At 46.3% G+C, this 23,020-nt stretch overlaps 1 protein-coding gene across 2 annotated transcripts in view; it reads left to right on the forward strand.

Annotated features, from left to right (window-relative positions):
• tenm1 (teneurin transmembrane protein 1) overlaps positions 1–23,020 on the forward strand; it is a 149,346-nt gene that overhangs the window by 98,352 nt on the left and 27,974 nt on the right. For both annotated transcript variants that reach the window (XM_078101485.1, XM_078101484.1), the window contains exons 15-22: positions 413–650; positions 1,861–1,980; positions 2,086–2,347; positions 3,689–3,974; positions 8,606–8,749; positions 9,911–10,163; positions 10,912–10,932; positions 14,677–14,909. In XM_078101485.1, coding sequence (XP_077957611.1) covers positions 413–650; positions 1,861–1,980; positions 2,086–2,347; positions 3,689–3,974; positions 8,606–8,749; positions 9,911–10,163; positions 10,912–10,932; positions 14,677–14,909 — 1,557 coding nt within the window. The remainder of the gene's footprint in view (positions 1–412; positions 651–1,860; positions 1,981–2,085; positions 2,348–3,688; positions 3,975–8,605; positions 8,750–9,910; positions 10,164–10,911; positions 10,933–14,676; positions 14,910–23,020) is intronic.

Here is a 23,020-nt window from a genome sequence, read left to right on the forward strand (position 1 = left end):
TTATTGTCCTGCAGGAGATTACTCCCTGGGAGGGTTTCTCATCGGGCCGAGCAGTGGGAAAATGGCTTCCTGGCGAGCCTTTATGGCGTCTTCTTCACGCCTTTCCACTGCGGATATATGCAGCACATTGGCCTTTAGAGTAGAAATGTGTTCTCGGCACCGTAGTCACTTAACTCTATTAAAGCCTTTATTGACTACGCACAATAAAGATGTTAATGTCTTGCCCATGTTCAGCGCGTAAATTCAGGCACCCTTCCAAACAGCCAACTCCTTATAAAACGCTGTTTTGTGTGTGTGTGTGTGTGTGTGTGTGTGTGTGTGTTTTAATTCGATTTAAAAGATCCTCTTTTAGCGTTTTTTTATTTTGTGTTTTTTTTTTAATAAACATTTAACTTCCTTTTTTCTATGTCAGACGGCCTCATGGACTGCGTGGACCCGGACTGCTGCGAGCAGCTGAGCTGCGGGTCCGACCCGCTGTGTCACGGCTCGACCGACCCCATGGCCCTGCTTCAGCAGAGGCCGCCACCGCCCGCCGCGTCCTCCTCCTCGCCCACCAGCACGCACACCCACAGCTTCTACCGCCGCATCCGCTTCCTCCTCGGCAAGGCGGCCACGCACACCCTCCCCGGAGACGTGCCCTTTGATACCAGGTACGTGCCGCCGTGCTCCGCGTTTGCCCGGACTCACGCATGCATGCATGCATGCCAGCTACTACAGGGTGTTTGTGTCCTTGAGCTCTCCTCCTATATGGTACGTGGACAGGCAGGAGGTGCAGGTAATGAAGTAAACGCATCCGTATTAATGCATCGGTTCGTCCGTCGGCCATTATTTGTTTAATGAACGCGTGTGCGTTTGCATGTAAATGAGGCTCTTCATGTCCGCGCACACCTGTCAGTGATCTGTGCTCCCCCGGAGACCGGCAGGCGCGCGGCAGCGCATCGTCCTCTCACATCAGTGGCGGGCTGCAAAAGCATTAAGAGTATTTGTTTGTTACATATTAATGCCTTTCGGTTCCACCAGTCGTGAGGGTGTTTCCGTTCATTTGTCAGCGGCCTCTCACTTCCATCTGACAGAGGAAATACACATCACCGGCAACGTGATGACCTAGAAAGTTAGGGATTGGCAAACAAGAAGTGGAGCCGATCTGAAAAATTGTGCGTGTGTGTGTTTCCCCCTCCTCCTGTTCGCTTGAAGAATAAACAAATTAATTAATTATATGGCAGTTTTTCAGAGGGGAAATCGATGGCAGCTTTCAGGACAGGAGTAACAAACGGTGCAAAGCAGCCACCCAAGAGAAACCCTCACCATCCTTCATTTATCCCTCTTCTGGAGAAACAGATAGGCTCCATCTGTGTGTGTGTGTGTGTGTTCGGTGTGTGCGAGCATAACACATGTCGGCCATACTTTGTCTTCGTTTGACCAGTTCAACGATTATTCCCGATTTAAGCAGTGTATTTCACACTTTACCTTCAAAATCAAGATGCAGCTTTCAAAATGATATGACTGATAGTTTCATGTCTGTTTTATATAACATCCCTTTGTGCTGCAGGTATCACTGTCACTGTGATATAAACATGATGCGTTTTTTGTTTTTGTTTTCTTCATATGCGTTGAGGTTTTACTGTGGGTGTAGCTATATTTATGGCCCTCGTATCCTGGCAATCTGGCAGATTTCATTGTGCCGAAGATTCCACTGAGAAAGAAGAAAATGCATTTTTTTGCTGTTGCTGCGCACACAAGGTCGCCCAGCACAATATTCCTCTCTCTCTCTCTCTCTCTCTCTTCAAACAGTCATTATGTTTTCCATCATTGTAAATTCTCCCTTTTCTTTGTGTCTCGGCTTGCTGTCTTTTTCTCCAGCCGGGTAGCTGTGATTCGAGGTAGCGTTGCCGTGCAGGACGGCTCGCCCCTGGTCGGAGTCAACATCACCTTCCCACAGCACCCAGAGTACGGTTACACCATCAGCAGGCAGGACGGAAGGTAGAGACATCCACAAAAGAAATGCACCAAAGAGATATGTATATTCTTTTTAATTATTTCCAACTCACTGCAACCTTTTTCTGTCTTTCCATCATTTATCTCTAGTTTTGACCTGGTGACCTTGGGCGCGATGTCTATGACCCTGATGTTCCAGCGACCACCGTTCCTGCCGCAGACGCGCACCATCTGGACGCCAAACAACAACTTCCTGGTTCTGGATCAGGTGACCATGTCCAGAGAGGAGGCTCAAACTCCCACGTGTGACATCAGGAGCGTTTTGAGTCCATACCCGCTGGTGCTGCCCTACCCGCTGCCCAGATACACAGGCGCATGTGCAGAGAAGGGCCCGGCAGTGCCGGAGCTGCAGGTACGACACCACTTAACTATGATCAGAAAATCAAATCATGAAAAAGTGAATCATCTGGGGTACGTCCTGTACACCGGGCTGCTGGACGCTCGGCGTATGTTGCACATTAATACACTTAGAATAAACAAAATAAACACCGGGAGGAGGGTGGGGGGAACTCACCACCGAGTATGTCGTCACAAGTCTATATAGAATGTAACAATGCAATGCTTTGTGTCTTCAGACAGCAGGATGTGGGAATGGAGCATCGGCTCAATTTGTTACAGCTCAGCAACTAACCCACCCGGTCTCCCCGGGTTCTTGCAAATTTATCTCAATTCAAATTTGCATCATGCAAATAAGGAAAGAGCTAAATGCAAATTAGCACTGCATCCTTAAACTTCTCCAGCACAAAAGCAAATTAGGTGGCTGAAAGTCAGGACTGGAGGTCAGACTGGTGATTATATATTTACCCTCCTACGTGACTCCAAAGACTTTTTTGTTATCATAAAAAAAACTTTTTTCATAGTAACTAAAACCTCAACGCGACCTCATTTCAGTCCCAAATAACATTCCCGGCACCAAGAGAGTTGTCTTCTTGTTACCTGGACACGTGATGGACTGCGGAGATCGCTTTATCCAATGTGCGCCTCGGTCACACAATCCTTTTCTGGAAAAAGTAAAGTGCTTTTTACATAAATTACCATTCATATCCACAACACATCATCTGCACGAGCTCAAGCTCATTTTACAAAATCCGATGAGATTGGAAATGAAGACACACGAGGAACATTTTAACCTCGGGACAAACAAGGCAGCGAAAAAAAGATCTGGAGGAACAGTACTTGGTGTTCCCTGTAAGCTCAGTAACACCCACCCCGTTGACCCGTGTAAAGAGGAATCCAAGCTTTTAGACTTCAGAGGAGAAATGTGTCGGAAATAGTCGTCTGAGAGATAATTTGATTTAAGGCACTCAAACAGTATCTGATTCCAACCGTGAGAAATATCGCAAAGGATGAATCGATGCCTGCCGCAACAGCGAGTTTACTGTTTATTAGAGAAATAAGTGTGGCTTTTTATTTTGCTCGTCTACGACAATTTAGGATAGAGATATTTAAAAGAAAACACTCATGGATACGGACAGATATCTTCAGTCACCCAGTTAAAAACAATAAGACGTTCATGAAAGCGTTCTCCACTGTGACATATTTGGTGTACTCCCGGCTCTTTACTGCACGTCTTCCTGAACCTGCCTGTAAGCTCATTATTAAAGAAAACAAAGCAATGATACAACGGATTTATTCCTCACATGATTTTCTCCACCTGTGTTTCTCGCTCTGCTCCTTCTCTCGCTCTCCCCAGGCGGTGCAGGAAGAGGTTTCAATCCCCGGAGCCTACATGAAGCTGAGCTATTTGAGCACCCGTTCTGCAGGCTACCTCTCCCTGCTCAGGATCCTCCTCACGCCTCCCTCGCTGTTGTCCCCCACCTCCCCACTGGGCGGTCTCTCCAAGGTGCATGTCCGCACGGCGGTCCAGGGACGGTTGTACCAGCGCTGGTATCCCGCCGGGCCCGGCCTGGTCCACAGGCTGGTCTGGAACAAGACCGATATATATGGCCAGGAGGTCTGGGGCCTCACTCACGCAACTGGTAGGTAGAAAACACTCCAAATGTTTGTGTCATTCCCGTTTTAAAAGGGACAACGTGTGTGTGTGTGTGTGTGTGTGTGTGTGTGTGTGTGTGTGTGTGTGTGTGTGTGTGTGTGTGTGCGTGTGCGTGTGTGTGTGCGTGTGCGTGTGCGTGCACCACTGACCATGTGCACTAAAGGCCACCTCCTCTGTTCCTACGGAATCCATCCACTTGTTCTCTGTCATCTTTCCTACTTACTTCTTCTGTTTGTGTATGGATTTAACAAACGTCATATTAATTAGTAATTAGAGAGCTTTTAGAGGTGTTAATGGGTAGATTTGTGAACTTTAAAGAGAGATAGGCCAGCTGTTTTCCACTGTTTGCACTCTTTCTACAAAGCCAATATTCTCCCTGCTCTCGTTGCATATTTCGTGCACGGGAGTGTAAGGATCTCCTCATCCGGTTGAACAAGAGAATGAATATGCATCCTCCCAAAATGTTTAACTATTCCTTTTTCATTGGGAGAATGTCTTTTGCCCAGCTGAGTATTTTCCGGACATTTAACTGCAAATAAATCTTCAAATCGGATCCAAACCAATTAAATAAAGTCCATTTTGATGTGTCCTTTAGCAAGACACTTAACCTCAAAGTTTCCCTGTAGGCTGGAGTGTTAAACAGTGCAAGGTGGTGGCACCTAGCATGGCATGACCAGGGGTAAATGGGGGAACGCTGTGAGCGGCCTGAAGGCTTCAAAAGTACATTTCAAATGTTTGGATCAGCTTCGTCAACCGCTCCCATCCAGAAATACCAACCATAGCATTAAATTGTTTTAATCCCACAAATACCTCGGAAGTCTTCCAAGCGTCTCTTTTAACATCAGAAATCGTCCTGTAAATGAGTGACCTTCCTGCTGGGAACTGGGAGATCGCCGGATAATAAATCATCTGCGCTGCTTTGCTATGTGTAGCGGGTTTGACAACTTCAGCGTTGCCAGAAGCAAAGCACGCCTGTACTTCACGGGAGTAAAGATTTCACCTGCAATGGAACTGGCTCTCTGAATGTGTGCATAAAAAATAAATGTGTCCTCTCTCACCTGTGCAAAGAGAAAAAGACATACTGGATATAGAACCTCGAGTGCACCTTTGGGTCATTGTGGCAAAGACGGCCCTTTTTGAGGATGTTATCGAGGTTCGGACTGGTGATCCCTATTCGCCTGACATCCTGCAGACGGAAGAAAGAAGATCAACGTTCTTTCTGTGTGTGTGTGTGTGTGTGTGTGTGGGTGTGTGTGTGTGTGTGTGTGTGTGTGTGTGTGTGTGTGTGTGTGTGGAACGTAAAAGACAAACATCGGAGCTGCGAGAAAGAGCTTTTGCTATAAGTGCTGAGATATCGCAGCCACGCAAGAAGCTTTGTCCACTCGAGTGTTACGGCCTCTCACAAAGATTGCATCTCTCCGTCCCGAGGCTTTCTCTCTCCTCCCGATCCGGCCCCTCCTCTCCTTATCTGCTCGAGCTGCGTTTCATCTGCTCCTGCTCTCTCCTGATCTTTCACCTCTTCTCAACTCCTCTGATCTTGTTTCCTTTTTATTTATTTGACCCGCTTTGCTGAACTCCAACCCCAACCCCTCCCTGGCCCTCTTACACCCTTCCCTCGCTTCCTATCTGCCTCCACACTCACTCCCTTTCTGTCCTCTACTGCACTTCCTTATCTTCCCTTTTCCTCCCAACTCTCTGATCACCCCCAGTTGCTTCTGACCTGTCTTCCCCCTGCCCCCCTCAAGGTCTATCTTCTCAACCCATGTTTTACGCTGATCGAGCCCACTGCACTGGACACGTGCATTAGCGTTTAGAAGAAACAGCTGACCCCCCCACCCCCTAGGGAAGTTGTGTGCAGACATATTAATATTCAAATGTTTTTTTGTCGGTGGGTTTGTTGTTGCTCTGCGGGCGGTGTGAGGGTGCCCCCGACCACAGTCGAATGCACCCCGCCCATCTGGAACGTGCCAAACACACCTGTGGTCGTTCCGCGGTCGCGCTCCTTTCGCCTCACCTGGGACCACAGGACCAGACAATCGTAGCCAGTCCTGTTCCCTTCTTTCGTCCTCTTCTCACAGTCATTCCGGCCCGTCATGAGGACAGGTTGAGAGTCCCGTGGAGAGACTTCCTCAGAGGAATCTTGTTGTTGTGACTGCGCAGTGTCAGATATGAACCCAGTGGCTCGGATGTACTGCCACAGGCAATGGATTCACTTAAGCCGACATGTTGGTGATCTGCTGGTCAACATGTTTTTGTGCTGGGTTTCACCTGTGATAGAAATAATATCAGATTCAGAGGCTGCTCGTTTAACGGCAGGCAGCCGTTTCCCCAGTTACACAGCACAGCAAATAGAGACTGGTCCGTCCTCCTGAGGGGGATGTTAGCAGACAGAGAAGTTCTGAGGGATCCACAATTGTCCATGAAATTGTATGAAATGCTTCTGGCACCAACATACCTGTTTATTTATAGTAGCCTACAATACACAGCTGCAAGGTGGCTGTGGCAAAGAAGTTCCCGCGGTCGTTCATGGTCAAAGGGCAATTTTGATGAGCTACGACAGTATTTGGGCGAACGAGTAGCAGCGTTAACCAAACAGAACAACAACGCTGCATGCCGTCACAACCATTCCATACCTTCCTGGTCATTACCTCACTCGATGACTTGCACTGATTTGAGTCAGCCAGGGTTGCTTTTCAATGAAATCAAATGTGTCCGTTAGTAAGCGAGGATTGCTAATTAGCATTAACATTCGTTTTCCGTTAGCTCCCGCGGTCTGCGCACGCGTGCCGTGTCCTAGAGGAAAGGAGAGGCCGTTAGTAGACGTCGTCTGAGATGACACAGCCGGTAGGAATAAAGAAAGACAGAAAAATGACAAACGCGTTTTCACAAATTAATGTACTAAAATATGGTACACGACCAACACGTAGCCCAAAGACTTGCATATGCCTCTCTCTCACTGGATGCTTTGGGCTTGTTTTCAATGTAGCCTATTTCAAGTGTTTTTTGGATGCGCCGAGTTAATGTCAAGCACCTCCTTTCAAACTTTTAGTTGAGGTGAAGGCACAAAGTAACAGTCGAGTACTTGGGTATAAAAAGAACAGTTTATGTTTCCACATTTAGCCCTAAATATTAGAGGCCCGTGCCTTCTCCCTTCCCTCGCCCTGCGCTAATCTATCCCGACGCTTTGTTGGCACAACAACACAGCAGCCGATGACACGTGTGCCCGTCCACACACACACTCCATGTGCTCACACAGAGCCAGGGAGAACAAGAGGAAAAGAGATCATGCTCTGTTTGCTTAGGTGAACACATTGCCTGAGGCTTCAGCAGAGGGGAATGAAAGCTTTCACCTCTGAGATATTGCGTGTGCATTCATGTATTATAGTTTTCATGGGCATTGTTTCTCAGAGAGAAGGAGAGGGTGTGTACCTGAGCAAACGTGTGTGTCGTGTCTTCTAATACAGCCATGGTAATATTCGGTTGTGAAGCAGTTCTCAAAACACAGACACCGTCCCTGTGAGATTGCTTTGCCCGTTTTGTCCTGGAAAAAGCCTTGTTCCTCAAGTAAAATCAGCGTCATTGTAGCTTGTTTCTTTTTCATCATTTACGGGACAGAGTCCCTGGTGACGGTGACAGCGATGTATTTATAGAAACCCTTGATGCATTCTTTTTGTATGGATGAATTCTTTTTTAGGCCATGAAGCAGGTTCTTCAAGGGGGGCACAATGAGAAATTCCTCAATATGTTACATTTTAAAGTCTATTTGACTTCTCGAAATAATACCAGGGCCTTTGTTATGTTTTTGTCCTTCAGAAACCCAAGACCAGGAGCACATTGGAGGGAAGGACACACCAAATTGAAACTAATGAACCATCGGAATGTAATTAGGCGATAGTTTCCCGACTAACAACTTTTGTCCAACACTTTTTTTTCCCACAAGACCCCGGTGTCCAAATCACCCATTATTTTCCCTCTCAAATTACTTCCTCGTCCCCCTGTGCACGAGAGTACTTACCGTGAGCAACCTCTGCTTACGTCTTCCCCCATTTCTCCTAGTCTGTATGCTGCATTTGTCAATTGGCCAGAAACAAGACGCTAAATGCTCACGTTGCACTGCTTCTCTTGGACTCTTGCAAGTAAGCAACCGCCCCAAACACCAAAACCAAAAGAACACTTCTTCAAAAGGGCCGTGACGTATGCGTTCGTGTGCCAGCATGTCTCCGAGATCTCCCACGCCTTTGTCAGCAGGCTGCCTTTTTAAACATATTTCAATCTGATGTTGTTAGTTGTAGTGGGAAGCGGCACAGCGTATCATTACCACTAAGAGGCCAGGCAGCTAATTCTAGGGCTCCTTGGTGAAGACGGGGTCCTCCTGATTACGCTTCCACTTCTCACTGATCCCTCAAACACGCGCTGATGAGGTCTCGCCAAAAGTCCTTTCATCCGTCTCAGCACTCATTACAGGACAGTTTGGAGAGAGATGCCCACGTTTAAAGTCTGCCAAACAGTCCTTTTGTGTAATGGGCTAAGACATCGCAGGTCAACAGGACATTGTTTTTGATGCGAGTAACATCAAGCCCTTGTCTGTGTGTCTGTGTGTGTGTTTTTGCGTTTAAGTTTCTGTCGGTTACGAGTACGAGTCGTGTCCCGGCGTCGTCCAATGGGAGAGGAGGACGGCTCTGATGCAGGGATTTGAGCTGGTCCCCTCCAACCTGGGAGGGTGGTCTCTGGACAAGCACCACGCCCTCAACATACGCAGCGGTGAGAGAAAATAATGTACTTGTGTATCGTTTGTACCATATGGAACTTAACGGATAATTCAAGCTTATGTTCATGTTAAATTCTCCGTTTATTTTTTAAGGAAACACCAGTTTGGCTTCCTTTGACTCAATCACACACATTGTATCCCAAATAAATTCATACAAAAATCAGAATGCTTCAAGATAAACGTTCAGTTTACTTTATTTGACATGCATGCAGTACAAAGATTTACTTTACTCTATTGCTGTCTGAAGTAAAGTTTCGGGTGACTGGCTTTTTCGTACTCTACTACCGACTCAATAAATGTTGATATTATTAAAGATCGTATAAAATATTGAGCACTTATTCAAGTACCCACTAAATGAAATTGTTCTTACTGAATGTGCAACAATCAAAGTAGTTCTGGACATAAAGAACATAAGTTCTTATTTATTTAAGAGCATCATCAGGGCGGTGTGAGTGCAGTTTGAACAGCAGCAACAACCACATCACTTTTTAGATTATAATGACGTTAGATACTGATCGGTGCAGAAAATGGCTTCTAACATCCGTCATTTAAAAAACTAAAGTGCTCTTAAAAAATGTATTGCATTAAGTTCATGCGTGCGCTAACTGAGGGGAACGCCAATTTCATTCAGAAATGGCCCCACAAACACTGATGGCCATTCTCCCACGGAGCAGACACGAAGAACTATTTGAGTTCAGTGAATGTCTGCTGTCACTCAGCCAGGCGGGGGTTAGCGGGCTGCTGTCCGCTCGGATCAACAGGAGCACAGACTGCTTCCTGTGGGGATTCTGAGTAAAACGGCAGACTGCCGCAGTACGGCTGGAAGTTCTGTTCACATAAATGTTCAAACTTTCTCCGTTTACTATTCAAATATATATTTGATTTTAGAATATCGGTTGACGGCTCAGTGCAGAGCTGCAAATGTCACCCCTTTTTTTTTCTTGAAATGACTACAAACCTAAAACCAGTGAGAGGAGCTCCGACTAAACCAGAATAAATCTGCTATGTGAAATCACCAAAAGTCTTCAAAATTCGACATTAAATGTCGCGCTGACGCAGGATCCAGTCGCCCGTAACCAGAAGCCGGTGGAGTCGTAGGGGCCTTTTTTTAAAAGGAGCTCACCCAACTCCTTCCTTCCTCCCTCCCTCCCCAGGAATCCTTCACAAGGGAAACGGAGAGAACGTCTTCCTCTCCCAGCAGCCTCCCGTCATCAGCACCGTGATGGGGAACGGCTTTTACCGGAGCGTCCCCTGCGGTCCGAGCTGCAGCGGCGCCGCCCGGGACATGATGCTGTTTGCTCCCGTGGCGCTGGCCAGTGGGCCCGACGGCTCCCTCTACGTGGGCGACTTCAACTTCATCCGCAGGGTCCATCCTGACGGATACACCAGAACTATACTGGAGCTCAAGTGAGGGTCGCCGTGTGAGCGAGTTGATTAGGAGCAGGCTTGATCTCCAGAGGGCTCCCCGACACTGGGTGGGACGCGGTGGGATTTAGGGCTTCGGATTGAGTCGAGCTCAATTACAACCATATCACCTCACCAGATGGGGGTTAGCGTGGCGTTGGCTCAGGTTTGGCATCTGCAATGGTGATCTGTTGCTTCTCAATAGAATACCATCTGACGGTTGTCTTGATGGATAAAGCAGAGTGCAGGATTCAGACATCACAGGCTGTAGTCTACCTCTTAAGGATACAAACGTGTCTGCTGTGAAACAAAGATCCTTCTTCTGTGGATCATGACGTGATATCTGCTACTGCGCTGCAGGCGCTACAATCTCAATATCTGTATTTTCTCAAGCGTAGATTATCGATCGGATTGCATATTCATTTGTCCTGTTAAGTGTTCTCCTTATGCAACGTTACTCTCTCATTCTCTGTTATTAATGTGTCTTTAACTAACATTTCTGGTTCAGACGTTTTGTGTCTGTATTTGATACGTTCCTTTTCTTCTGAGAGAAAATGTTAAAAAGCTTCCTGTTTAAGTTAACATGTAATGTGAAATAATACAGCTTTCTAAATCAGCCTTAATCCCATTTTAATAGGAGAGAATTGGCTGATCTTGGCCTACGCAATTCTGCGTCACTCTTATTTGCATCATGAATGATTTTATGTTCTCTTTTCTCCCTTTTACACATTCCTTGACGGCTTATTATCAGGAACCGGGACACTCGACACAGGTGAGAACCAGTTATTAACACCTTGTATTCTGTTCCTGCACAAAACACACACATGCAAGAAAATAACACGTGACACAGAGTGAGACATGTTGCAAAAGCCCCAAGCACTAAATCTGGGTTTGTTTTTCTGCACATTGCATAATTGCAATGACCCAACTTCCCCTCTCTTGCCACAAACACGGCACACAGAAAAAAGCTGCACACACTCAGGTTTCAGTCGGATCAAATCCCCCCCTGTAAATTTTGCAGGCAATATTAAATTTGTAAATTGGAAATCTGCCAAAATGTCAAGGATTTCATGTTTTTAGGGGATTAATGGGAGTCTGTTTGGAGGATGCAGCAGCTCACTCGCTCCCTGAGCCGGGGCTAAGAGCCCGAGGCCTTGTGCAGCGCGCAGCCTCGACATCGTCCCTGGCCCAGAGTCTCGATGGTGGTGTGAGCGCTGTATGCCGTGTTCCACAGAAGATTAGACAGATGTTACCGGGCTGGTGTGTGGGGAGGGGGGGGGGGGTGTACGTGCCGTTATCGGGAGGTTATATCAACCCGATTGTGTGCGTGCTTGTGGGTGTTTTTTGTACAAGAGACAGATATGGTTTATCGGAAAGAGGATTTTTCAAGATGCCATATCTCCAGCATGCCAAAGTTTCCAAGCATGCAAATAGGATAACCCGGGTGTGTGTTTACCGCTGGTTCTATACGTGTGGGTGTGCACATGTTTCTGCAAGTAGGAGAATGTAAAATGCTTGTGATGCACAAAGGATCAAATTCTTCTGTACAGCCTGATGCACTGATTCCAGGTATTGATACCTCAGTGTGTACTTCAACACAAGCTGGGGGGGCAAAGATTGTGGAGCAGCTCAGTTGATTAAATGAAATAGAATATAAGAAAAGGAAGCCAGTCAGAGTCGCCCCGGTACAGACGCACAAATACATTTTAAAATCTTATTTTCCACTAGGTTTGAATCATTACAGGCAACCATCCTTTAACAATATCGCTGTAACCACTAAAAAGGAGTAAAATGCCAAACGTTTGCATGGGTAATGAAATATTCTGTTAATATTGGAAATGGGCTTTCCCAAATTGGGAAGATGACGGGCGGTGCGGTTGGGGGGCGTCGGATTACGTCACGTTGGATGTAAACCTACAGGAACTGAATTCTTCTAAAGGCATCTTGGATAACCTTTCCTCACCCTGGAGATTTCTCCTTCCCCTTCGTCTCTCCTGCTTCCTCCTTTTTTCCCCCGCAGCGGCTTTTTGCCGTTAGAAGCATGTTAATGTTTCTCTTTTATTCCATACTATTGTTCTCCCAAGTCAAAAACATTAATTATTCATCCATATTCGACTTTCAAAGCTTTTTCAGTCCGCGTTCTTTCCGAGCAAAGTGCCTATCAGCCGTCAGGGCTTCAAAACAAGGTGTTCTCCGAGGGGAGACAATATGGCAAGTACTCACCATAAAACCATTGTCTCTCCTCCCCCGTCAAGAGTTTGAGCGAGGAAAAAAAAAAGCAAATAGGGGAGGAAGTCCTCGACAATAATATCTGAGAGCCCAGACATTCGATTCGGAGAGACAGCCGGGAACGGCTGGATCACATCCTCTATCCACTCTGATCATTGTTTTGTTATTTTGTGTGGAGGGAACCAGGGCGGGTTGTCTGTGTTTTTTTTTTGCTCCTTTGCCTTCCACTGGATAAATGTACTGGATAAATGTACGTGTGCATCTCATTGAAAAAGAGACAAGCAAGCTCGCAATCAGCCATACAGCTCGTGGCAGCTTGGAGAGGCCCGACAAATATGATAGGCTGCACGGAGCAGTGGCACACTTTGAAACTCCCTCAGGATCACGTCTAAATGATGCATGTGCAGTTCAGTGCAGAGCTCTGTAAACAGTTTTGCACTTAACGGACTGGATGACTGACACAAGCCCTTGCCTATGCTGCAGGGGGGGCGGGAGAAAGGGTTATATCGTTAGTGAGGAAAGGGTAGACGTTATGGCTGTAGAGGGTACGACCGCTGCCCTGAGCAGAATTGCTTTTTCAAACCTGTGAGGAAAAAAAGGTCTCGTGTCTTCAGAAAATGTCAATCTAACAATGCGGGAAGGCTGTGCAGAAGCATAACGCACGATATCTATTTGGCGGTCATCCAGGATTCATAGAACCACAGTTTTATTCGTACCCCTCAATATTATTCTCGACTTCATAATTTCTCTTTTCCTAATCGAGAAAGCCCCTGGCAGGAAAACCTCTGACCTGACCAGCTGACAAGTACTTGCTTGGATCTCCATTCAGTTACAATGAGGTGCGCATTCTTTGCGATCACCGTGCGATCACCGTGTTCTAGTCTCAACGATACCCCGGGGTGCACGGAGCGGAAGTCAAGTCTTCTCTACGTGGTTGCTGGCCCAGCGTGAGAACTCCTCCTACACGGAGTGCAGTATGTGGCTCACATGAAACACCAGCCTAAATGAAGTCAGTGATGACGCTGTGCCTCCCAGAGCCCGAGGCTGAGTTATTAGAGCAGCATGAAAAGTACTGTGGTCTCTCCTCCACGCAGCGTATTGTATCGTTGAACCTTACGCCCGATGAGCTTCTTGTCTTCTGTCCTCTCCGTACCTCTGGTGAACTAATAATTACGCCTGGACCAGAAGACAATTGCGCGTCCGCGTGGCTCATTCGGTTCGGGACAAATTTAGCCGCGCAAATGTTCCGGGTTTAATTTGGGTCCGGACCTTTCTTGCGTGCTCTCCCTCTCGTCCTGTAATTGCTGTTTCACTCTTGCTCTCGGTTTGAGATGTGCTCATTATTATTCTGGATCGTGTTCAATCACGGGGAAAGATAAAAATGAAGCAATAAACACAATGTTGTGCAGCTGTCACAATTATTTTAAAACACGTGAAAATAAAAAAAGCGGCTCAGCTCTTCACATTTGACGTTTATTTTTATTTAGCATTTACAATTCCATATAGGGGTCCTTATCGCTTCCTGACATAAGGGTACATTTACGCTAACGAACCTGGCGTTATGTGAGCAACCGTAGCTGTCTGCACACTGCTGGTTTTGTGCAGATACTACAGGGGAGCATCAGACAGAGGGACGCATTAAACTGTGAACTGAGAGGCTCTGACATTAAATGTCCTTTTATGTCTTTATTTATCGAAAGAATAAATGAGGCAGCCTGATGTTAAAGGTATAATCTTTCGCTGCAGTAAGTGTAAAATGCATTTTTCACACTGTACACTATCAGTGTTATTCAACTCTTAAAGCCGGCAATGCAGTCTGGCATCAGCTTGTCACATCGTCACGTCTTCACGAATGGATTACTTTATACTTTATGAAAGACCACCGCTAGGTTTACTTAGTATACAGAATTTTATAGGTTTATAGTGTGTGTAAAGGATTTTTACAGTTCTTTATATTCTCTCTCGTTGATGTGATCTTTTGAATATTTGTCGGGATTAGCTTGGTTTGGCTTCCCGACACAGTTAGTCAAATACTTTTTAAATTAGTGTCCCCATTAACACCGGCAGAGAAAATCCCAGGAACGAGATTACTGATGTGGGCGTCTGTGCTGTTTAAAATTGGATGACATTAGTCTTGTTGTTCTAGCACAGGAATACGTTGGCTTTGAGAGGCTGTCGTATAAAAGCTTTTCACTGAAATGACCTGATTGCCTCTAAAAATCCTTTCTTCAAAAGCAAGGTTTTTTTTTTTGAGTTTGTCATTAACTGGGATCCGTTGTCTCGGCAGCACCAGCCCCGCTCACAAGTACTACCTGGCCATGGATCCAATGGGGGAGGTCCTTTACGTGTCGGACACCAGCAGCCGCCGGGTGTACCGGGTGAGAAACCTCGGCCAGCCAAAGGATCCTTCTCGCAACCTGGAGGTGGTGGCCGGGACGGGGGAGCAGTGTCTACCTTTTGACCAGACCCACTGCGGAGAGGGCAGAAAGGCCGCCGAAGCTGCACTCAATAACCCCCGAGGTAGGAGACGCCGCATCTAAAGGATGTGGATGAAGTCGTTCTGATTTCGATCCTGATGTGTGGCACAGCTGGCCCGAGGACTAGTCCATGACTGGTATTCTGAAGGTCAATTCTGCCGTCTTAAAGCAGCTCATCACAGTGACCTTTGGAATAATGTAATATTTTCCACATTTGGTAGTAATAGAAGAAAAAATCTGCAGGTATTTCGCTTCACCTCACATTCGTTAGTTTTCAGACCGTCATCATCATGAGACAGATATTTCTATTACAATCTAATAAAAAGTCACTTTTATAGCACAAGATCTTTTTGATGGAAGTAAAGTATATTTTTTAAAATAGCATTTCCATTGGGAGTGGGTTTTATTTTTCATTTAACAGAATTGTGATCACATTTATATCGTTCTTTTGGCGTATCCATCAATCACAATGCTGTATGTGTAATTCTATATGATTCAGCTGCATCCTTAAGTCAGGTACGTCCTGTGGCTGTTCGTTGTTTCTTGCCCTTCTTAAGAGATATTCTTTGCACTCGAAACATTTTGAACGGTGTACAAATGATTCAATATTTCAATCAACAAACACTGAGAACTAATGTGTTGTTTAAAAAGAAGGATTACCACACTACAACTCCTGTGGGATTAGATTTATTATCTAAACTACAGTGCTTTTAAAATGCAAACGTGTTGTAAATTCCACACATTCATGTTTTGACTGAACCCTGTGTTATGTTTCGATCGTTTAAAGCCTTGCCTCTCACGTTATTTGTAAAATGGCCCTTTCACCGTTAGCTCCCACATATTCATATGATGTGCCATTAAAATTATGTTTAATTAGACCACAGCCCTACTGTGTTCTCCCACAAAATCTACCAACATATCCACGCTGGCAGCCTGAGCAGTTGACAGCAGCTCGGACGGGGATGATGGATTCATGCTGGTTGTGCCCTGTCACCAGCCTTTTTGAATATAAAAGGAACAGATTTAACCAGGCAAAACTATGTAATGTTTCAACTCTTTAGTTATTCCATCTTTGTGTTTGCCTTTGATTCTCGTAGGTAATACAGTATTCATGTTATTCCCCGTAAAAATAATAATAATAGTAGTCGAATTGCCTGCCTTTGTGCCTAAGTACTGAAAGCCCTTTGTCCCTACAGCACTCATCTGGCCTTGTCACAGCGGGGAAAACAACAGTGTGACTATTAGAACTAGTCAAAATGGCAGCGGTCTTGAATTGGATTGAAGCCATAATTAACGTTATCAGGTGCATCTGCGCTATTCTTTCTAAAAACAAATCAAAATGAGTTCTTTGGATACAAAGTCAATTCACAGCCAACGGCCTTGATCTTGACAGAAATGCAAAATATTCTTTTCCATAAAGAATATTTTTCAGCAAACCAATGCAGACGGCCTTCGACAGTCGTCGCCATAACACCAGCTCGCCTGCTGTTGTTTGGCCGCCAGCTAGTCGCGACAGTTAGCAAGGCCGTTGTCAGATGTAGAAGCTGCAGGTGGAAAAAGACTCAACGACATGCTTGAATTAGCCGAGAGAAAAAATCCGAGCTCAGCCTACAGTGAAAACCTTTTCTTTGAGGATAAAATGTGCGTTGGTTTTGCCCGTGGGATGCACAAGACCCAGGTGCTTCACTTGCAATGAAGCAGTGGCCACGGTGACGGGTGGCAACGGCTCGACGGCACCAAACGTACCCATTGAGATTGATTCTATCTCCAGAACGTGGAGGATGAGAACCACTCTGGTCTCACTATGCATGGACAAATTAGATCGACTACCATGCCTGGGAAGTGTGACTCTCTCTGACGTATCACCACACAATGCTCCTTGTGCCTTTCTGTGAGCATGTACTTGTGTAAGTCACGACGACCGCGATGAGACAAAGTTCTGACAGAGGTCGGTGTAACTTTTGATGCTGTCAGCACAGGCGAGGTACTGGAGTGTTTTGGGCTATTTGCACCGTGCTCCATAACCCTTCTGTATGAGCTTTTTTCTTGTAAAAGCCAAAAATTGTGTCCTGCAAAATAACACAACGACATCTGCTACTGCTAGCATTCAGGGTAGAAACGGCACAGTGACCTCTTGTCTGCACAACCAAGGTGACTTGTGCTGCACTTTACAGAAGTTTGGGATCCAATCCAGTAAGAAAACCTGCTTTCAGAACTAAGTTCCTGGAGGTGATTAAACATTTTCAAACCTGCTCACCTGAGGACCTGCGCATGGAAAAACTAGTCTTGCTGTGCATTGGAAACCCATTTCGTGTCAGAAACTCTCAATTAAAGGACGGAGAATCTGCCCGAAGGTTCATTAAGTTCCTCTGCAGGCTCCTTGCCTCCAGAAGATGGCCCTTCACATCCTTACCATGGTGCTTCTTATTAGCATTTTCTTCAGCAATACTGTGCAGCACAAACTCTTCTCCGGCCTGGCCAATACACGCTTTCCTTCGTAACTACAATTGGACTGTGTTTTTTATGAAGGCTCTGATGTATTCAGCTTGGCACGTAATAATAATAATAATAAAAACAATACAATGGAAGTACCTAAAAGCCAAACAAACATGGACTCCTTATATTGGGCCTGTCGATCAAGATAATCACAACGCAATGAATGAAATGTATAATTCATTTTAGGTTGGGGGCCACATACTGCCCACTTTAATCTCAAGTGGGTCACACCAGTAATATCCTAGGTGATGGTCAGGCCCACTGGAAGTCCTGTCGACGGGTGGACGCAGGGATGGTCGGCGGTGAAGGTGTGTGTGGGGGGGGGGGGGGGGGGTCAATGTCATCTTCAAGCGAGTGCTGCTGCCTGGGGTGACGCTGTCATCAACGCACAGGTGACCACACTTTTTTGGCTCACAAGCTAGTTTTCAATTGACCAAGTCATGGCGTTCTATCCCCGTCGGCCGGTTCCGGTCCGTTTGTCCTACTACCCTCCCCGACCTTTAGACCAAATAAAAGTAAAGAGCAGTAGCGGTAACCAGACAGAATAACAACGCTGCATACTTTACCAAATGAATCGGTATAAAAAAACAACAGGCGTCTCTTCTGTCAGAAGTGAGGGAACCGTCACAGCCATTCCACACATCCTTGGTTATATTTTTACTCGGATGACTTGCACTGATTGGAGTAGCCATGGTTGCTTTTGAATGAAATTAAATCCGTTAGTTAGCAAGGGTCGCCAATTGGCACTACCAAGTGGTCGTCGTTTTTTCTAATGGCAGGCAAGTACCAACCCAGCCTTGGCGATCGACCGGTTGGGCACCCCTGGCCTAACGTATGCGCTCACTCAGAGTGCGCCCCCCAGTGGACTGATTAGGAATAGCAGCTAATTTTATAGAAATGCAAATTATGTCTTTCTGTAATTCTCACAATAGCAAAGTCATCCGCACTGGACCCCCCCGCCCCAAGATGTGAACGCATCGGATCGGTTGTGCCAGCAATTACTTGAGGTCGCCAGTCTCCTCAGGATACCATGAAGGGTGTAATTTGTCCCACCATAGGGGATGCAAAAAAGCCAAAAGTGAGATATCAGTCAAGCAGTCGTACACGCCCACACAGTCCTACCTACTTTGCCTGTGCCGCTGCAGCTCGGTACAGAGGGACTAATGAGGGAAAATGTTTCTGTAATTTACAGAATATAGAATATATTCCCTTGTACAGGACAGGTTGGATATTTGATCCTTTTTATTAAAATTACAATAATAGGCTGACTAATAGGGTAGCTGTAAAAGGCTTCCCTTGACTTGCAATAGAAAATGGCGCTAAACTTCAACTAAAATATGCCCGTCCTATTAAGCACCACTAATGCAGAGAAGTCTGCAAATTGAGCCCTGATTCCCTTCTGATTTTACCCCAGTTGTAGCTATTTGAAAATAATGCACATATATGTGCGACATTAAGCCCGGAGTGTTGATTTAAATTGGTTAATCATTACCGCCTTAGTTATCCGCTGACAGAAGTGGATTCCAGCAGTGCGCCTTCGCTGCTGGTGATCAGTTCTACGTTTTCATTTCCCTTCTTCCTACCGCTCTGGGAGCCGGTGTGACGGCTCCTCTGACTGATGTCATCACTCAGACATTGTCACCCACAGGAAAGTTGGGCCAAGGTTTTCTTTCTTTCTTATCCATTGCTTTGGAGAGTGTGTACATGAAGTGCAACCATTTGGCCACTGAAAACAACATGACTTTAAGAGATCTGCAATGTTTTGTTTAGCTTTTTAATTATTTATATGACATTGTTCCCTAATGTAGAAACTTGCCGTAATAGTTAAGTATATACCGTGCATACATATATATATATATATATATATATACACGTACATATGTGTGTATACATATACACGTGCTTATGTTCATACGTTTACATATAATGATGATGGTTTAAATGAATGAGAAAAAAAAAGACGAGAAGAAAAACAGCAGCATCTCTTATTCATCAATGTCGCCATGATCTCCAATCAATCAATCAATTATAACTTATCCACCTTTCCACCACTTACACTGAATGAAAACACAAGCTGTAGTTTGCTTTGTGTCACTGAAGTGACCAAAACCTTGTTTTACATGTCCTGCATTATGAAGTGTCTCCCATCATGTTACAAGGAGGTCACCAGGACCGATTGTTCTGCTTGTTTTTTTTTGCATTCCCAGCGCCTATTATTAATTTATTCAAATAATTTTTACAGCTGATAGCATATATCGTGGTCTGGGAGTTCTTAATAGGACTAGTTTGGCCCTGTGTGAGCTACCTCTGCACAAAAAGGGGGAATTCATCTGTTTCCTGCCCACACACACCTGCCCACTTACCTGGTCCCCGGGCCGCACGGGAGAATTGGCCTCAGGCCGGTCACTGCGGCTGCGCCCACAGTCCTGCACAGCCTCTGCTGTCACTCACACTCAGCGTGCAATGCCGTCTGACGTAGGAGGCAGAAAGGCTGCCGGTCGATACGGTGAACTTCTTTCTACCTTGGGACACGCTGCATCTCTGTCTTACAGTAATAGAGTATTCCGTCCCAAAAACACTCCCCTTGTTCACACACGGTCAGGTAGTTTCTGCTCTTGGCTCCTTGGCCCCTGGTTCCCCGTCATTCATCTGCCACGGCCCACACTCGTCCTCCAGCCCCGCACCCTCTTAACAATGCTAATGACTGGTGGACTTCACAGAGAATTTGCGTGACTCTTTTTTTTGAAGCTGCAGCTCTGTGATTCTGCTGCACTGATCTTGTGTCTCGTGTTCTCTCGTGCAGCTCCTCAATCCAAATTAGAGCCTTCCTAAACTCAGTCCCCCTTCCTCTCCTTCTCTTTCCTTCCTTGCTATGGATCCTGCCGGTACCCCGGTGTTGACATCGCGGCAGCAGCCCTGCTGTGATACATGTTGTTATCACAACATGGCGAGCGGTTGCTGTATAGTAATCCATAATTTGAATTTAGGTAACAATGTTGGAGATCCGTCGAGGCCCCGCCGTCGTTCCAAGTTTAAAGTCTCTCCATGGCGTAAGCTGCAGGGATTATCCCGTGTCCTTCAAACACTTCTGAATAGAAGATCTAGGGCATTGTTTAGAGTTGGCTCCACATGCACCACTGCAGTCAATTAGCTCTGTAAATAAAAGGGCCTTGCTCCATTTAGGATGGATCCCATGTCTGACATGAAAGAGGCGCGGGTCCCCCAGGATGCAACGGCCTTGGCTCGCGTCTCTGGACTCCCTCTGTTAACAACATGAAGGGCTACTTCTTTCTCCTCTAATTTACACAAACATTTGGTGAATAATTATTTATTGTGTGTATGTTTAAAAATAGCTGCCAGTGTCTTGTGTGTACGTTTGGACAGAAGAGTTCCGAGAGTGACTCCAGCAATCGGGAGTCTGGATGTTGTTTGCCGTGTGCAGGTCTTATCTGTTATTTGTTGACTGGTCCCAGACAGCAAAGCTGACATCCACAGAGCGAAGAGACCATGTATGTGTCTGTGTGTATGTGTGTGTGTGTGTGTGTGTGTGTGTGTGTGTGCGCGTGCATGTATGTGAGCAGTGCAAGTGCTTGCAGTGGCAGTCTCGCACTCCGACCCACAGGGGGCGGACTAATGCCCTTATCAGAGGCTGACATGCTGCCACCGCATTTCTCCCTCTTGCCCCCTTCGGCCTCTCGCTCTCTCTCTCTCCTCTCTCTCTCTCTCTCTCTCTTCTTTTCTCTGTGATGCTTTCTTTCTGCCTCTTCTGCCTTGTTGCTCTATTCCCCCTGTGCAGAGAGACACAACCCATTTGTCCCCGTCTGTCTCTCAGCCCCACAGCCGCGAGGCGCACCATCAGGGCCGAGATAGCAGGGCGGGGGCGCCCAATGAAGCAGTGGGCTTTAAACCGGTCCCGCCTATTAGCATGTGGAGCGGCGCGGGAGCTTAAAAAAAAAAAGAAAAACTAGTCGCAGCCAGGGATGAATACGCTCCACGTGGCACATCCCTGCCTTGGCCACCGACCTCTGTGCGCGGTAGCCAGCCCCCCCCGCTGTACAGTATCTGTTTTTTGGCCAGTTTTTGACATGATAGCAGCTTAGGCGAACGAATATCTTCACACGTTGGCCGCCGGCCTCGTTTACCGAAGTGGCTGCAAACGCCGCCGCGTGCACCGAAGCGTTTCTCCGTCGAAACCGATCGACTCGGCAAACATCGGTCCCCTGCTTCCACTCGAGCAGCGGGAGCCGAATGAGCGGCAGTGTCCTGCAAAATGCCGAGGCCCAATCGGCGTCTCTCTTCTCTGGTAGCGGCCCACTTCCCAAACTGTCAGAAGATCTCCTTCGGGGGTGTGTAGCCTCTACGCCAGCTGCTCCGTGTTGTGACTTTGCACCGCATATGCCATTTTTATTTTACCTCTGGCTGCCTCGGCGGTTAGCGCAGAGTGATTGTTGCGTCTCCCAAGATGGAGAGGGCTGGAGAGGAGGGGGGTGGGATTAAATTGGTCGAGAAAAGTAGGGAGCTCAGGGGAAGAGCGAGCGAAGAGAGAAAGTGAGCACAGCGGAGAATAAAACACAAAAATGTAAATCTGAAGTGTACGAAGAAAAATCAACAATTGAGGGAAAAGGAGTAAATGAGATGGAGAGACGGGGAGACGCCAGTGTTTTGCCTCTAAATCCTGCAGCGTGTGTTCGTCCCACACCTCATCTGCATATTAAACTGGCCCTGTGGCTGCCGACCCTCTCGGAGGGTCAACTATCATTGTTTCTGTTGGCTTAAACAGCGGCGCGTCGCAAAAACAAGGGCACCGGAGAAGGCACGCTGTGTTTTTAGCTACACGATTGGGGTTTGCGAGCGCCCAGTTTTTCAACAGCCCCGCCGCTGCGTTTCATTTCACATTGACCGAGCTTTTGTCTTTGCCCCTGGACATTCCTGCATTAATGATAATACACACATGAATAAATCACACAGCAAGGCAAACAGCAGCACACTCCACCATAATGCAAATTAGAGAGCGAGGGAGATAAAGACAGAGAGAGAGAGAGAGAGAGAGAGAGAGAGAGATGCCATTGGGTTATGCTTTTTTTCTACCACAGCTGGCCTGTCTCACTGCAGCAACCGTGGTAATTAGAAAAAGGTTTTGAGCGACAGACAGGCCCCGGCGAGCTGAGAAGGTGGCCGCTGCGGTGTTTGTGTTCTTGCGGCGGACTTTGTCAGCGAGTTGTGATGTGAGCGTTCCTGACAGAACTGTGAGAGTCGTACAGCGATTCACTCGCTGCTTTTATAAAGCGATAAGCCTATTCAACTATTTTTCATTGTCACACATGAGGAAATCAGTTTCAGTAAGTGATGTTTGTTGTGCACAGTGGTTCAATAGAGAGGCAGGGGGGGTTGAATGATTTTTTCTAGTTAATATAAATAAGCTTTATTTTGATGCTATATTGTGGACTCTGACTCTGTCAATTGTGATACCTTTGTTGTAGAATAAACTCTTCATTAGTACATAAGAGGTATTAAAACAAGCTCCACCTTTACCAGTTGCAACAACAAGGGGATAAAGATTAATTATCACAGATTAAAATCCAATAAAATGTGTGTTACAAACATACCTTTACCTCTAGTTGCATTATTTTTCGTGTATGTTGATGCTTATGCTTTTGT

The sequence above is a fragment of the Gasterosteus aculeatus genome, chromosome 4 (genome assembly GCF_964276395.1).
Source record: "Gasterosteus aculeatus chromosome 4, fGasAcu3.hap1.1, whole genome shotgun sequence".
Classification (NCBI taxonomy): domain Eukaryota; kingdom Metazoa; phylum Chordata; class Actinopteri; order Perciformes; family Gasterosteidae; genus Gasterosteus; species Gasterosteus aculeatus.